Below are 17,234 nucleotides of genomic sequence, written 5' to 3'. Positions count from 1 at the left end.
ATCAACCTTAGTTATTTCTTGTGTAGGCCTACTTGAAATAAAATCATGGAAAGGAGAAAAATTGGCAACTTCAGTAACAGATAGCGACACAATGATGATACCAAAGATATTTACAAGAAATCCAAGATTGTTCATCTGTGTCGTTATCAATGGGAGCAAATTAAGCATAGTGGACAGAACAAGCAAGGAGGTGGTCAGAGCCAAGCACGAGCTAGCGAGATCCTTTGGCGCTTGATTGGATGTTTTTGCATATTTCCATTGGGGAACACCTTCTCTGTAAAGTGAGTGAGCACAATAACTCAGTTCACCCTTGCACTCCTTGTAAACAACGCAAAGGTTCACGTCTACAAAACTTAATGCACTATTTTCGTAACAGATTATAGTTTTGACAACAGAAAACTCTATTGAGCTCAGGCTTTTATTTTGTGAGAAAATGAGCCGAATGTTGGCCCAGTTCCATCTCGCTGCAGACTCTCTCACTGATGGCCACTGGGCTTCCTCTCCTCACCATATTGGTGGGGAGTGGACATTTCAACCGGATGCTTGAGAATTATACATCCAGTGAAACATCTGGCCCCTCGTTCTAGCTGTCGTGATAACCAGTAGGAAGCATGTCGGCAGGCACGTCAATACAACACCGGTGAACTGGTCGCCGGCTTATCGGCTCCTTGTGTAGCCGAATCAGTCACGCAATTACCTGATTCGCTTTCCATACACCCACTCCTTTTGACATACCCACTTGCCTATACTCCCGTTGCCATATTGGGCTGCTTCTACCTATACTTGTGGAAACTGCCGAGCAAGTATAGCATCATCACTTCAGATTTTTGTATCTTATTGCCTTCAAAGATTCTCAATTAAATCAGTCGTCATGACATGTTTAGTGAAGCATTTGTTGACTGCAAACGACGATAGAATGACTCAACTGTTTGACAGATAATCATCAATTTATTGACAAAATGGCTAAATCACGACTCTTTTTCAATCCTAGAAGACATTAGAATGTGTTGGTCTTGTGAAAATATAAGAGAAGGATACCAATCTTTCTCAGTCTTATAAAGACTTAATGATAACAGATGACATGTGATATGCAAATACACTAATACACAGATCCAATATTGCATGTTTTCAGGAGAAAAGAAGAGCCCTGAGAGGAAGAGCGACAAATGGAGCTAATGGGATCCACCTTGACGGCGGAGTACACCCGACCCAAAACCAGCCAATACTTCCCAGCCATCTCCAACATGGTGTCCTCCTACCGGAGCAACCAGCCTGTGCTGGCCATGAACCCCAGTGCCAACCAGCCCTGGAGGACTAACGCCTACTACCGCACAGGCAGCGCTGCCGCCATCCCCTCCCTCTCCTCCATCCAGAGGGAGAACCTAGGCTTCGACCTGGTCCGGGCCAAGACCATGTTCTACCCGTCAAACCGGTCAGCCATGACCACCCGCTACACCCCAGACGACTGGTACAAGTCCAACCAGAGCAACTACCGTGAGTCGGAGTCGTCCAGGAACAGTGCGGAGCGGCTGAGGAGGGATACCATCAGGTTGATGCAGGATAAAGAGCAGCTGACAAGGAGGACCCAGGAGACCACCAGTAAGAACATCGGGGAACGCCTCAACGACATCAGTTTCTGGAGGTCAGAGTTGAACCATGAGATAGACAACATGGTGAGCGAGATCATGGCCCTCACTGAGGTGAAGAGAAGGCTGGAGAGAGCCCTGCAGGAGACCGAGGGGCCTCTGCAGGTAATGGTGTGTGTGCATGCGTGCATGCGCGCTTGCACGTGTGCGTGCTAAGCTCTATGTAAGAGTGTCCTGTAACTCCAACAGTACACAATGCATTCACACAGAAATGCAGATTGTGCAGTATAAAGCATAACAAACTCCATCTCCAGTGCACCTATTTAATCATCCATGCATGTCACTTACTCAACACAGGATCTTACTGTGTCTGATGGTGGTGGATAAAGTGACAGTAGAGTTATTGGTTCTTCACACCACTTCAGAGCAGATGGGGTCATCATTCACAATACTCTAAATTAGGTCACACGTGTCCTGTTAAGGTTGCTGGGCAACCAGGCAACCTTCCACAGAACAGCACCGGTGGTCATTTGTCCTAACCCAAAGTTCTTTGGGGTGTATAGTAGCGTCAACTTGATCTGGCTGGAGATCTGGTGACATGAAGGACCCACACATGGTAGTGGAGATCAGGTAGCAATAGATCGTTTTCAGAGAGGACCTCTAATAAGTAATTGGAACCTATGAAAAGAATGTATACTCACTGTATAGAGAGTCATACCAATCAAATCATAATTTGTGTATATACAGTACCAGTCAAAAGTCTGGACACACCTACTCGAATCAAGTGGAGAAGATGCAGGTCTCCCTCTACAATATTCACCCAAGGAATGCTCTTTGTTTCAAGATTATTTTTCCCGTTGAAACTCTAACACGTTCAAAGCTGAATACTAGAGCAATATTTCTAACATAGAACGTTGAGAATGGTCAGAGGCGATCTATAGAACACTAATGTAAATTGCATTTGTTATTTTGTGATGTCATTAAAAATGTTATAAAGGAAATACTGTAATTTGGAAAGTATACCCACTACATGTGCAAAGTTTCCATGCTATGTATTGTGCATGTCATTTGAAAAATGATTAGTGTTTTTGTTAACAGAGGGATGTGATCAAATCAAATCAAACTTTTTGTCACATGCGCCGAATACAACAAGTATAGACCTTTCCGTGAAATGCTAACTTACAAGCCCTTAACCAACAGTGCAGTTCAAGAAGAGTTAGAAGTTGACTGTTTATAGATGTGATAGGTAAAGACCTTTTAGAGTTGACTTCGGGAGATGGTAACTCTTAAAACCACTCTCAAGGTTCCCAAATCCTAATGAGTTCATTGTTACATTATTAATTTAAATTGGGTAACAATTAAACATAGTTAGTTGATTAGATAAATAACAGTCCTCAAATTAACGTTAAAGTCAAGTCACGACATAAGTATTCATACCCTTTGCTATGAGGCTCGGAATTTAGCTCAGGTGCATCCTGTTTTCATTGATCATCCTTGAGATGTTTCTACAACTTGGAGTCCACCTGTGGTAAATTCAATTGATTGGATATGATTTGGTAGGTTTACAGCCTTATTCTAAAATTAATGGAATAGTTTTTTTCAATACCCCATAATGACGAAGCAAAACTGTTTTTTTTTTTTTTTTTGCTAATTTATTAAAAATGAAAATATTACATTTACATAAGTATTCAGACCCGTTACCCAGTATTTTGGTGAAGCACCTTTGGCAGCGATTACAGCCTCAAGTCTTCTTGGGTATGACGCTACAAGCTTGGCACACCTGGACTTGGGGAGTTTCTCCCATTCTTCTTTGCAGATCCTCTCAAGCTTTGTCAGGTTGGATGGGGAGCGTCTCTGCACAGCTATTATCAGATCTCTCCAGAGATGTTTGATTGGGTTCAAGTCCAGGCTCTGGCTGGGCCACTCAAGAACATTCAGAGACTTGTCCCGAAACCACTCCTGTGTTGTCTTGGCTGTGTGCTTAGGGTTATTGTTTTGTTGGAAGGTGAGCCGTTGTCCCTATCTGAGGCCCTGAGCACTTTGGAGCAAGTTTTCATCAAGGATCTCTCTGTACTTTGCTCCGTTTTTCTTTCCCTCAAGCCTGACTAGTCTCCCAGTCCCTGCAGCTAAACACATACCCACAGCATGATGCTGCAACCACAATTTTTCACCATAGGAATGGTGCCAGGTTTCCTCCAGACGTGACGCTTGGCATTCAAAGATGCCTTTTGGGAAATTCCAAGCAGGCTGTCGTGCCTTTTACTGAAGTGTAGCTTCCGTCTGGCCACTCTACCATAAAGGCCTGTTTGGTAGAGTGCTGCAGAGATGGTTGTCCTTCTGGAAGGTTCTCCCATCTCCAGAGAAGAACTTTGGAGCTCTGTCAGAGTGACCTTCGAGTTCTTGGTCACCTCCCAGACCAAGGCCTTTCGCCCCAATTGCTCAGTTTGGCAGGGAGAGTCTTGGTGGTTCCAAACGATGGAGGCCACTGTGTTCTTGGGGACCTTCAATTGCTGCAGACATTCTTTGGTACCCTTCCCTGGATCTGTGCCTCGACACAATCCTGTCTCGGAGCTCTAAGGACAATCATTCAAACTATTGGCTTTTGCTCTGACATGCACTGTGAACTGTGGGACCTTATATAGACAAGCGTATGCCAATCCAAATCATGTCCAATCAATTGAATTTACCACAGATGGACTCCAATCGAGTTGTAGAAACATCAAGGATAACCAATGGAAACAGGATGCTTCTGAGCTCAATTTTGAGACTCATAACAAAGGGTCTGAATACTTATGTAAATAAGGTTTTTCGGGTTTTTTATTTTCATAAATTCGCTAAAAAATCGAATCAGTTTTTAACTTTTTCATTATGGGGTATTATGTGTAGATCGAAGAGGAATACTTTCCAAATGCACTGTAAATCAGGAATGCAGACAGGCTAGCTCATTATATCTGTATGAGTGACTGTGTCCAACACAATACCCCCTGTTGTTATGTTGGACACATAATGACCAAAAAGAGGATGTTATTTTTCTCAATGACATGTAAAAAATAAAAGGAAGGAAATACATTACTACACAACATAACCCCTAACTAAATCAAGCCTGAGGGTCTTGTAAGTATAAAAGCAAGGATTGCTTTCATGTAATAAAAAAACATTGAAAAGATAGTGGAATGGGATAATGTCTTACTGTGTTGTGTGAAGAATCAAATACTTACCTTGTATGCGGTACAAATCCCATTATTGCGGGAGCACCTCCTATAAGAGTATAAATTAGGCTGTTTGAGAAGGTTTGAATTCGAAGACACCTGCCTACACATTGTTTCAAGTACAACAGACCAACATACCTACTTTAGTAGGTCAGAGCTGTGTGCTGGAAAATCTGGGTAGAGAATGGGTGGAGTGGGCATTGTGGTGTGCATGTGAATTTCCATTATTTTTCAGCTTCAGACCAATGCCAAATTTTCAGCTAAAACATTGTTTTTTGTTTTTCATATTAGATAACGTAGAGTTATTTGGCCATTAGATTGGAAGACGATCCTTCTACCACACCAGACTCTGTCTGTGCTTTACACTACTGCACTAATATATTTCCTATATAGTGCCTACTTTGGGCCAGAGCCCATAGGGCTCTAATCAAAAGTAGTGCACGATGGGCCCTGGAGAAAAGTAGTTCACCATGTAGGGGAATAGGGTGCCATTCGGGACACTGAATTAATATTGTGTGACCATCAACAGGTGTCCCAAGAATGCCTGTATCACAGAGAGAAGAGAATGTCCATTGATCTGGTTCACGACAACGTGGAGAAAGATCTCATAAGGGTACAAACAAAGACATGTCAATACAATCATGACTTATGACTATTAATCCTAATGATCAGAACCTTATTAACTGAACTGATTCCTGTTTTGCTCATTATGTAACCAGGAAGTGGAGACCATTAAGTCATGCCAGGAGAGGATGAGGAGACATCTAGACAAAGCCATCGCTCAACTAGCGTGAGTCTACACTCCTAGAGTATGGACAGGACTACTGTATAATAGGCCTTCACTGTTTGAAAACTACATAGCAAATCCTCCAGTGTAAAAAAGAGAGAGAAATCAACACAGAGAGTGTTAAATCAACACTGACTGTGTTAAGTCTGTGGACCCATATAGACACCAGAACCGTATTAAAATACATACTGTTTGGTGTACAGCCAAACTGAAAATTGATAAAGCAACATTGATGTCTCTGTCACTAACAAACCACAGTCATGGGTGGTAACTGTACAATTTACTCGAAAGCCAAGGCACTCTGGGATATTTTTGAATAATGCTTTACACTAAGCATTGTGTTAACGTAACACTGTTCCAGCATCTATATGGGTCCACAGAGTGTTGATTTAACACTCTCAGTGTTAGTTTTGTTTGTTTTTTAACACTGGAGAATTTGCAGTGTAGGGGCCATTTTAACCAATAGTCCTACTCAGGAAAAAGCAAGCTAAAAAAAGGTCTCTCTCCAGGTATAGAAATATATTTACAATGATGAGACTTATAATAAGACATTACAACGGCTCATACTTGCACATAACACAATAAAACATTACACCTGTCGGCGCAACGTCAAGTGTTAAAGTGTTACTATGCCTCTGTGTGTGTTACTTCCATCAGGTCAAACCGAGCAGCTCAGCATGAGCTGGAGAGAGACCTCAGTGACAAGGTGACAGCCCAGAGAATAGACAATAGGTGTCACCATCTCAGGAATGCGTCAGACGGGATCAGCTACTACAGAGGGATCGAGAGACTGGACCCATCGTAAGTCATACCTCCCCACTACTTTAGATGTGAACGTTATACAGCTTTGTGATTGAAATGGGAGATACTGTATATGCTGTGAAAGGGATTGCCCCCTCAGCCATGAACATTGTAAAACATTTTCATGATCTTCAAGCGCGAAAACTTTCAAAAATGAAAACAATTAAAAATCTTAACAAAAGGCGTCTGGTAGAAGTAAATTAATCCACAAAAAAAAACAAATACAATTGTAGATACAGTTGAAGTCGGAGGTTTACATACACTTAGTTTGGAGTCATTAAAACTCATTTTAGGACTGGTGCACTTCACAAAATAGATGGCATCATTTGGAAGGACAATTATGTGGATATTGTGAAGCCACATCTCAAGACATCAGTAAGGAAGTTAAAGTTTGGTCGGAAATGGGTCTTCCAAATGGACAATGACCCCAAGCACACTTCCAAAGTTGGGGCAAAATAGCTTAAGGACAACAAAGTCAAGGTATTGGAGTAGCCATCACAAAGCCCTGAACTCAATCCTATAGAGAATTCGTGGGCAGAACTGGAAAAGTGTGTGCGAGCAAGGAGTCCGACAAACCTGACACGAGCTCTGTCAGGAGGAATGGGCCAAAATTCACCCAACTTATTGTGGGAAGCATGTGGAAGGCTACCCGAAATGTTTGACCCAAGTTAAACAATTTAAAGGCAATGCTACCAAATACTAATTGAGTGTATGTAAACTTCTGACTCACTGGGAATGTGATGAAAGTAATACAAGCTGAAATAAATCATTCTCTCTACAATTATTTTGACATTTCACATTTTTTAAATAAAGTGGTGATCCTAACTGACCTAAAACAGAGAATTTATACTAAGATTAAATGTCAGTAATTCTGAAAAACCGAGTTTAAATGTATTTGGCTAGGGTGTATGTAAACTTCCGACTTCAAGGATGAATCAGACTTGTGGAGATCTACATTTGGTCTTCTGAGGTCTTGGCTGATTTCTTTTGATTTTCCTATGATGTCAAGCAAAGAGGCACTGAGTTTGAAGGTGGGCCTTGAAATACATCCACAGGTACACCTCCAATTGACTCAAATTATGTCAATTAGGCTATCAGAAGCTTCTAAAGCCATGACATTATTTTCTGGAATTTTCCGAACTGTTTAAAGGCACAGTCAACTTAGTATATGTAAACTTCTGACCCACTGGAATTGTGATACAGTGAATTATAAGTGAAATAATCTATCTATAAACTATTGTTGGAAATATGACTTGTGTCATGCACGAAGTAGACGTCGTAACCTACTTGCCAAAACTATAGTTTGTAAACAAGAAATTTGTGGAGTGGTTGAAAAACGAGTTATAATGACTCCAACCTAAGTGTATGTAAACTTCAGACTTCAACTATATAATCTGTTGATTTATTGTATAGCAGATGTAACAGATATACATTCAACCCCTATCTTCATCAAAGCTGTGAGGAAGTGATGTAATAAATAAACAGACGCCCTCACTGTAACGTTAACAAAACTGTGGAAAAGCACCGCCGGATGAGGCAAAAGACACGGTTCACCGGTGTCCTAGCTAGCTAACTACCGGTGTCGTCCCCTCCTGTGTACTCCGATGGAGAAACAAAGCTTACTGAAGTATTGCGGTTTTCCAGCCAATCGTGTCAAAAATAGGCTTTGATCAACACAGTGTACTCTTGTATCAAAATAATTTATAGCAGCCAAATCATTATAGATGACGTCCCACACTCCGTAGCGCATGCGGAGCATAGCCTTTTTGTCTTCTACCAAACCAATACCAAACCAATCAGGTGGTTGTTTGATGAAACTAAGCTTTGGACATCACTGATCATGTGTGCCTGATAAAGTAATACAGGCATCGGCACACTGCTTTGAAGTACACTGCTTAGTGATTTCGACATATGCCTCAGAGCTCCCATATCAAACATAACATCACTACCGGAGACCCAGCTAACTAGCAAGTACCCAGTGTCCTTCGCCCCCGCCTGCCGAACACCTGCCCTTGCTGTAACATTAACAGACCTGCCTTGAAGGCAGTGCTCGGCAGACGGGGGCGAAGGATAGTGTCTATTGGTGTCCTAGATTGCTAGCTACTTACATTTTCCCCCCGCCTCCCTATAAAGAGGGGTTCCTACAGATGCAGGAATGCCCACATGCAGGAATGCCCACATGCAGGAACGCCCCGAGTTGCAGGCGGCAATCACACCCTTCTCTGCACATGTGCAGATACTGTGTTTGACAATGTGAGAGCGAAGTCTTTCATCTCGCTTATCTCAATATCTGCGGTGCTGCTCGTAGCAACCTAATTTTGCTACCTTTATTCTACCTTTAAATGACTTCATTTCCACAAATTGGATGATATTATCTTTAATAACATTCAAACTAGTACGGGACTGGATATGGAAGTAAAGCAGAAGGGGTCATCACATTCAGATTGTATTGACACAGGTGCTTCACATTTTCTCTGACTATAAAGCACCAATCCCAAATTCAACTCTGGCTACATCCACCCCAGTGTATCTCCTGCATGCCTTCCAAAGGCATCCCAATTCATTGACCATTGTGTCCATTGTCATTTCTCACCCACTTGACCAGGCTCTCCCTGCCCGACTCATGGTCAAAGTTCACAGATGACAACATTCTTCACTCCCAGAGCGAGCGGGCGGCTTCCCACAAGCTGCGTGATGTTATTGAGATCCTGCTGAACGTCACGTCCAATGAGATGTGGAAACATTTCAACACGGTCAACGTGGCCTTCACCAACCGCATGTCAGAGACCACCGACGCCAAGAACAGCCTGCAGACACACCTGGCTAAGGTGACTGACCATTACCTGACCAATGACCATCAAGCTCGTCTTTCATGTTTAATTCCTTTTTTGTTTAGTTTCATTCAATCAGTGAAATGCAGTTTGCGTGTATCTTGTTAAACATCATAGTACTTCAACATCAGGTCCAGGGGACAGTAAGGAAGGGGTTATTAACTGCCTGCATACCATAGTTGATGATTGCTGAAATTTTACTGCTGTCTTTGATTGATTTTCCTACTGAAAAAGCAGCATAGACCAGCATAAATTTCAAGCTGTGTTTTTCGGTGGCTATACACAGAGATGCAGGTGTCATTTGGTTAGCTAGCAAGAACTTGACAGACTGCTATACAGTTAGCATATTTGCATTGCAAATTCACTTTGGCTATCTACTCCGATTACAGAATACTCTTGTTTGAGTGTGACAGAGCACAGAACAAATTACGAATTTACAAACATGCAACACCTGCTGAATATGACCGGTGTCAGTAAATGTAGGGGGAAAGTAATAGTTAGTCAAGAACACTCTAGATATCATGTAAACAGCCTAATCCGCTCTGCATCAAAGAGTAAAATGGCAGAGTGAGGTTTTCTCTCATTTGTGTTTGGAAGTAGATAGCTAACCAGCTAGCCAACTTTAGCCAGTTAGCTTGGGTGCTTGGTTGGGACAAGTATGCATTGGCAGGCAAGCTGCAGAAGGATGAGGAGGCTACAGTTCCCCATCATTTAGCAGTGCAATTTTGATAGGCAACTAACTGAGAGTGTTTATCTAATGTTCCTTCGTTCGATTTTTGCTCATCTTGCTCTGGCTAGCAATAGTTGTTGATCTTGTTGTTATTGATGTGCATAACTGAGGGAGGGAGAGCCTACCTTTTCATGGTTGTTTGATCAATAGGATTGTAAAGTTTCCAAATGTAAGAGGACTCCTGTGGTGTTTACATATTTGCAGAAATCCATTCAGGTCTATATTGTGGCTTTTTTTTTTTTTTTAAGTGTCATATTCTTCCTGGGGGTGTATGTGAACACATTTTAATAAGATTTCATGTTGCTAAAGTGCTGTTGCTTCCACTTTAAATGCAACAATGTTACACACACACACACACACACACACGTTATTTTCAAAGAGATTATTAACAACAGCAACAGCTTCTGATGGCCTTGCCCATTGCTGACTTAGCTAGCTAGATTTATCTCCCCAGAGACCAGCAAGGAAAAATCCTGATTGGATTTTTTTTTCTCTTCTAAATTAACCCTTTCCTTTCCAACAAAACTGAAGGGATTAAATCAGAACTTAATTGAAAATAATAATATAATTATCATTATTATTATGTTATTATAATCATTATTTTATAAATCCTTAGCCCTTCTCTGAAGGTGTAGAAGGCTCATTGTGCTCCACTGTGTTTGGGTTAGTAATCATTTGTATAGTGGCTCTATTCTCCCTCAGCCTGCATTTATTCACTATTCTGAATGTCTAAAGAATCCATATGTTGTTCTGAAATATGAACACAGAAATACTGGACATTTTGAACTCTTATTATGGTGGGGATTTGACAAAATTACCATCATGGTCTTTAATTGGACTCACATTTTCCTTGTCTCGGTCTCGATACAGTCTCGGATCTCTTGTCCCCCTCCCGGTCTCGGTTATGACTCGGTCTCACCCCCCTCCGGCCTTGGTCTTGACATGGATTTGTTTGGCTCTGATCTTGGCCGTGAATCGGTTTCGCTTTAGGTGGTCTCGAACACAACACTGCAGCATGGTCTAGCTTGTCTGACCAGCATGGTCTAGCTGGTTCTGCTGGCCAACCAGCATGGTCTAGCTTGTCTGACCAGCATGGTCTAGCTGGTTCTGCTGGCCAACCAGTATGGTCTAGCTGATCAAGCTGGCAAACCAGCCTTTGGTGTGTTTTCGCTGGTAACCAGCCTTCGTTGTGATTTAGCTGGTGACCAGCCTTCATTGTGTTTTTCACTGATGACCATCATTCGCTGTGTTTTGGACACTGGTGACCAGCATAAACTAAAGCAAAACCAGCATAAAGTCACATTATGCTGGCTTGCAAAGTAATGTTTTTAGAGGTCATGAACAGTAAAAATCATGTTTTTCAAGAAACTAGATGATATTTGAAGGAAACCAGACCAAAGTATGATGACGAAAGTATAAAAAATGACTGTTGCTTCAACATTGATAAAGTTTAAACATAAAGTTACTCGTCCCCTCCCCATGTGAAACACTTGGATTCATTATTACGGGAACAAGGAGAAATCGCCTTAACTCTCATTTTAATACAACGATAGTAACATGATATTCTCTTACCTAATTTAAATAAGTACTGCCTTGTAAATAATATCGGAACAGGCGTTTTTGCAGAGGGTTGTGGTTTATATAGCTAGATAAAGTGCCTTCAGAAAGTATTCATACCCCTTGACTTATTCTACATTTTGTTGTGTTACAGTCTAAATTCAAAATGGAATCAATATATATGTTTTACCTATCTACACAAAATAACCCATTATCACAAATTGAAAACATGATTTTTGACATTTTTGCTATTTTATTGAAAATCAAATTCAGAAATATCAAATTTACATACAGTACCATTCAAAAGTTTGGACACACCTACTCATTCAAGGGTTTTTCTTTACTTTTACTATTTTCTGCATTGTAGAATAATAGTGAAGACATCAAAACTATGAAATAACACATATGGAATCATGTAGTAACCAAAAAAGTGTTAAACAAATCAAAATATATTTTAGATTCTTCAAAGTAGTCACCCATTGCCTTGATGATAGCTTTGCACACTCTTGGCATTCTCACAACCAGCTTCAACTGGGATGTTTTTACAACAGTCTTGAAGGAGTTCCCACATATGCTGAAAACTTGTTGGATGCTTTTCCTACACTCTGTGGTGCAACTCATCCCAAACCAGTTCAAATAGGTTGAGGTTGGGTGATTGTGGAGGCCAGGTCATCTGATGCAGCACTCCATCACTCTCCTTCTTGGTCAAATAGCCCTTAGACAGCCGGGAGGTGTGTTGGGTCATTATCCTGTTGAAAAACAAATTATATTGTTGCAGAATGCTGTGGTAGCCATGCTGGTTAAGTGTTCCTTGAATTTTAAATAAATCACTTAGTGTCACCAGCAAAGCACCCCCACACCATCACAAATTCTCCTCCATGCTTCACGGTGGGAACCACACATACGGAGAGCATCCGTTCACCTACTCTGCGTCACACAAAGACACTGCGGTTGAAACCAAAGATCTCAAATTTTGACAGATTTCCACCGGTCTAATGTCCATTGCTAGTGTTTCTTGGACCAAGCAATCTCTTCTTCTTATTGGTGTCCTTTAGTAGTGGTTTCTTTGCAGAATTTCAACCATGAAGGCCTGATTCGCGCAGTCTCCTCAGAAAAGATGATATTGAAATGTGTCTGTTACTTGAACTCTGTGAAGCATTTATTTGGTCTACAATTTCTGAGGCTGGAATCTCTAATGAACTTATCCTCTGCAGCAGAGATAACTCTGGGTCTTCCTTTCCTGTGGCGGTCCTCATGAGAGCCAGTTTCACCATAGCACTTGATGGTTTTTGCGACTGCACGTGAGGAATCTTTAAAAAAAAAATCTGATTGACTGACCTTCATGTCTTAAAGTAATGATGGACTGTTGTTTCTCTTTGCTTATTTGAGCTGTTCTTGCCACAATATGGACTTGGTGTTTTATCAAATAGGGCTATCTTCTGTATACCACCCCTACCTTGTCACAGCATAACTGATTGCTCAAATATATTAAAAAAGAAACAACATTTCTCAAATGAACCTTTAGCAAGGCACACCTGTTAATAGAAAAGCATTCCAAGTGACTACCTATTGAAGCTGGTTTAGAGAATCACAAGAGTGTGCAAACCTGTCATCAAGGCAAAGTGTGGCTACTTTCAAGGATCTCAAATATAAAATATAAATATTTTAATTTGTTTAACACTTTTTTGGTTACTACATGAGTCCATATGTGTTATTTCATAGTTTTATGGCTTTTCAACCCCCCCGCCATATTGTTGATTCCTAGCTATCTATCTAATCAAACTCAGTTTTATTTTATGGAAGCGTCTCCAATGTCAAACATGTAGGGTGTGGTGTACCACCGGGCAGCTCTCTAGGTCCTCTACTATTCTATTTTTACCAATGACCTACCACTTGCATTAAACACAGCTTGTGTGTCCTTGTATACTGATGATTCAACCATATACATGTCAGCAACCACAGCTAATGAAGACATTAAAACCCTTTACAAGAAGGGAATGGATGTTGGAATGGATGTCCAGTAATAAACTCTAAAATTAAGTCATTATATTTTGTGCAAATCATTCCCTAAACTCTAATCCTAACCTCAGCTGAACCTGATAATGTTGAACAAGTTATGGAGTAGTGGTAAAAACATATACTGTAGATTCAATGGTTGTTAAGATGGGGAATAGGTCTGTCCATAATAAAGAGATGCTCTGCTACGTTGAGTCATACTGTCCTCTAGTTTTGTCTTATCTTGACTATTGTCCAGTCATGTAGTCAAGGGCTGCAAAGAAAGACCTAGTTAAACTGCAGCAGGCCCAGAACAGAGCGGCACGTCTTACATTGTAATCAAATGTGCATTCTATGCATGCCAGTCTCTCTTGGCTAAAAGTTGAGGAGAAACTGACTGCATCACTTCTTTTTATAAGACATGTGAATGTGTTTCAAATTCCAAATGGTTTGCATAGCCAACTTACACACAGCTCTGACACACACACTTACCCGACCAGACATGCAAATTCAAGAAAGCGTACAGTATTATATGGAGCCATTATCACGTAAAACTCCCATACATCTCATATTGCTCAAATGAACAGCAAACCTGTTTTTTTCTTAAACATAAAGCAACACGTCACGGCACAAATCCTCTCCCCTAATTTACCTATATATTTTGTGTGTATGTATTGATATGTAGGCTATGTGAGACTTTTTAACATGTATGTAGTTCTGTCCTTGAGCTATTCTTGTCTCTTAATGTTTCATGTTTTGTGTGGACCCCAGAAAAAGTAGCTGCTGCTTTCGCAACAGCTAATGGGGATCCTAATAAAATACAAAAAACCTGATGTAAAACTGTACAAATGTGAAGGAGCATTATAACTCTGCCTGAATTGTCACGTTTTATGGTGACAATAACACCCTTATTTGCTGTCTACTTTGTAGGCATTGGAATTAGGCCAAGACAGTACATCTAAGGGAAATATAAATGGTAAACTTGATCAAATGTCTTTAGCAGTGTTAACAGAATGTTTGCTGACATTTGCTGTATCTGATCGTTTCTGAAACGCAAAAATAATAACAAATTGCTATGGACCTGTAAACAGATCATTTGAATTCATAATGTTTTGCATTTACTTTCTCCCGAACATAAATATGCTTGCACTGCCCGTGAACTGATGTCACTTATTAAATCCACATCAATCAGTGTAGATCAGGTATTCCCCAAAGGTGTACGCGCAATGCCGTCGGGGAACTCCAAATAAAAATGTGATTCACATTTTAAAAAATAAAACTTATTTTGTATTTTTTTTAGAAGAAAAAAAATCTTCACATTTTCAAACAGTCCATTACGGGACTATAAAAAGTATGGGACTATAAAAAGTTTGGGATTTTGTACAAAAAGTTTCATCCGACTGGTACAGTAGCTTAGCAGGTCGACAATGGAATACTCAGGGGAATGAGAGTATGATGTCGAATCCTGTTGAAAGCACACTATTTTGAAAATTGTTTTATGTGAAACCACACTGTTGTTAAAATCATTTGTTTTATTTAGTATAGTATACGCTTCTGTGTTAAGCATCCTAAATAATGCCATAAATTCTATATAGTCAACTTCAAGGCAAAAACATTAAGCATGATGTATGCAGACCTGGTATTCCAACTGATTATAGGTTACGAAAGTCAATAACTTACTGCTGCGCCACAGAATTTTGATGAAAACAGTGGAGGAAAAAAATGTCTATCTGAAAGTCACAGGCTGCTATTTATTGTTGAACGGCAAATGTCACTTATGTGCATTGTGAACAGATAATGAAGCGTTGAGTAATGAACTGTTTTTCGGGACAATTTGGTGAAAGCCTCGAACTCTTCAGACAGCCTCGGTTTTCCATCACTAGCGAAAACACAACGAAGGCTGGTCACCAGCCTATGCTGGTCTATGCAATTTTTTCTCCAGGGTTGTAAACAAACTATTCAAGGGTCTATTGCATTTTCACGTGACATCTTTCATGATAATGGAAAACAAAGGTTTAATCCTATCACATTGCTTTTACTGTTCAATGAGGAGAAAAATAAAACTCCTTTCAGCCCCTTTTACTTGTGTCTCACAAGATCAGCGTTTGATGGGCAGAGACATGTGAGTTTGGTGGAGTGATCACCCTCTTCACTGGTCTAGGCCTTATTTTTACTGTAATCTTGTTATGGAATCCAGGCATGCAAACTAATTCACCAAACTTTGTTACTGCTAAATAGTCTTGTCAAAAGAACACCAAAAATAGATTTATCTTGCATTGCCTGTGTTCAACACTTTCCACTGATACATACCCTTGGTAGTGGAGTAGTAGACACTGGAGCCCATTGTTGTCGAACGGTTAATTGGATGTTGCAGGGCTCTATCCACCTCAGCTGTTCTCTGGGTTTATCCATTGACAGCAGCTTTGATGTGAGGCACACAGTCTTTAATAACGCCACTCAGCCAGTCAGTCAGCCAGGGATGGTTCTGAGGAGTGGTTGAGTGATTCAGGGGAATGAGATAACATGATAATGTGATGGTGGGATGAGAAGGAGGAAAGTACTGTACAGTACAGTGTTAATCTGATTTGATCTACAGTTACATTTGGTGTTAGTTTTGCTTTTTCAGACACCTGCATCTGTACTATACATTTCACATCACCTAATAGTGTGGTGTAAATAAACAAGTTCTTTGAGTTTCCTAGAACTCTTTACCTCAAACCCTTACACAGCAGGCAAAACTGGTTGCAATGACGTCCATAGCATTATAGACAGTTCCGTTTGTAAACTGGTTGTAACAGCGCCATTTCAACCGCTAGAACTGCTCCATTCCTGACCACTTAAATTCCTCTGTTTCCTTACTCCCTGGATCGTCTCACCATCCCTCTCGCCTGTTTCTACTGGCAGACCCTCCAGGAAATCTTCCAGACAGAGATGCTGATAGAGAGCCTGAAGAAGGCTCTGAGGGACAAGGAATGCCCCCTGAAGGTGGCCCAGACCAGGCTGGACGAGAGGACACGCAGGCCCAACGTGGAGCTCTGCAGGGACAACCCACACCACAGGTAGGGCTCGAACATGTTGTGGGTATTTTATAGCCTGTAAAATGAGGACGTTTTACATGGACATTCCCTTCCTTCTCTGCCATTTACCTCTTGTCCTCCGTTTGTCTTGTCCCTATCCTTATCGCTATTTCCAGACTGGTGGGAGAAGTGAGGGAGATAGAGGACACCATCCACAAGCTGCGTGAGAGACTGATGGAGGCAGAGAACACCCTGCAGAAGCTGGTGAAGACCAAGGCTGCCCTGGAGCATGACCTCTCCATCAAGGCTAACTCCTTGTTCCTGGATCAGGAGAAGTGCATGGGCATAAGGAAGAGCTTCCCCAGCACTCCACGCCTGGTGGGATACACCTAAAGCCATCACATACAGTGCATTCGGAAAGTATTCAGACCCCTTGACTTTTACAGCCTTATTCTAAAATGGATTAAATGTTTTTTCCCTCATCAATCTACACACAATATCCCATAATGACAAAGCAGATTTTTCGATTTTTTTTTCTAATTTATCTTAAAAAAAAAAACTGAAATATCACATTTACAAAAGTATTCAGACCCAGCCTTGAATCTCCTTGGTTATGATGCTACAAGCTTGGCACAGCTGTATTTGGGGAGTTTCTCCTATTCTTCTCAGCAGATCATCTCAAACTCTGTCAGATTGGATGGGGAGCGTCGTTGCACTGCAA

The 17,234-nt window shown here is 41.0% G+C and overlaps 1 protein-coding gene across 1 annotated transcript; it reads left to right on the top strand.

Annotated features, from left to right (window-relative positions):
- Positions 1-1,138: 1,138 nt before the first annotated feature.
- tekt3 (tektin 3) lies at positions 1,139-16,933 on the top strand. Its single transcript, XM_031804551.1, has 7 exons — positions 1,139-1,751; positions 5,325-5,408; positions 5,515-5,585; positions 6,240-6,383; positions 8,989-9,211; positions 16,401-16,555; positions 16,690-16,933. The coding sequence occupies exons 1-7, from the start codon at positions 1,167-1,169 to the stop codon at positions 16,904-16,906; spliced, it is 1,479 nt and encodes a 492-aa protein (XP_031660411.1). The 5' UTR covers positions 1,139-1,166; the 3' UTR covers positions 16,907-16,933.
- Positions 16,934-17,234: the final 301 nt, after the last annotated feature.

The sequence above is a fragment of the Oncorhynchus kisutch genome, linkage group LG25, assembly GCF_002021735.2.
Source record: "Oncorhynchus kisutch isolate 150728-3 linkage group LG25, Okis_V2, whole genome shotgun sequence".
Classification (NCBI taxonomy): Eukaryota; Metazoa; Chordata; class Actinopteri; order Salmoniformes; family Salmonidae; genus Oncorhynchus; species Oncorhynchus kisutch.
Note: the sequence above shows the minus strand (reverse complement) of the source record. Positions and strands in the feature narration are given on the sequence as shown.

What these genes read in the sequence shown, in the direction of transcription:
- tekt3 (XM_031804551.1), top strand. Translation starts at nt 1,167, where the DNA reads ATGGAGCTAATGGGATCCACCTTGACGGCGGAGTACACCCGACCCAAA. An exon ending in AGACCGAGGGGCCTCTGCAG is followed by an intron (nt 1,752 to 5,324) that starts GTAATGGTGTGT and finishes GACCATCAACAG; the next exon opens with GTGTCCCAAGAATGCCTGTA. An exon ending in ATCGAGAGACTGGACCCATC is followed by an intron (nt 6,384 to 8,988) that starts GTAAGTCATACC and finishes CCACTTGACCAG; the next exon opens with GCTCTCCCTGCCCGACTCAT.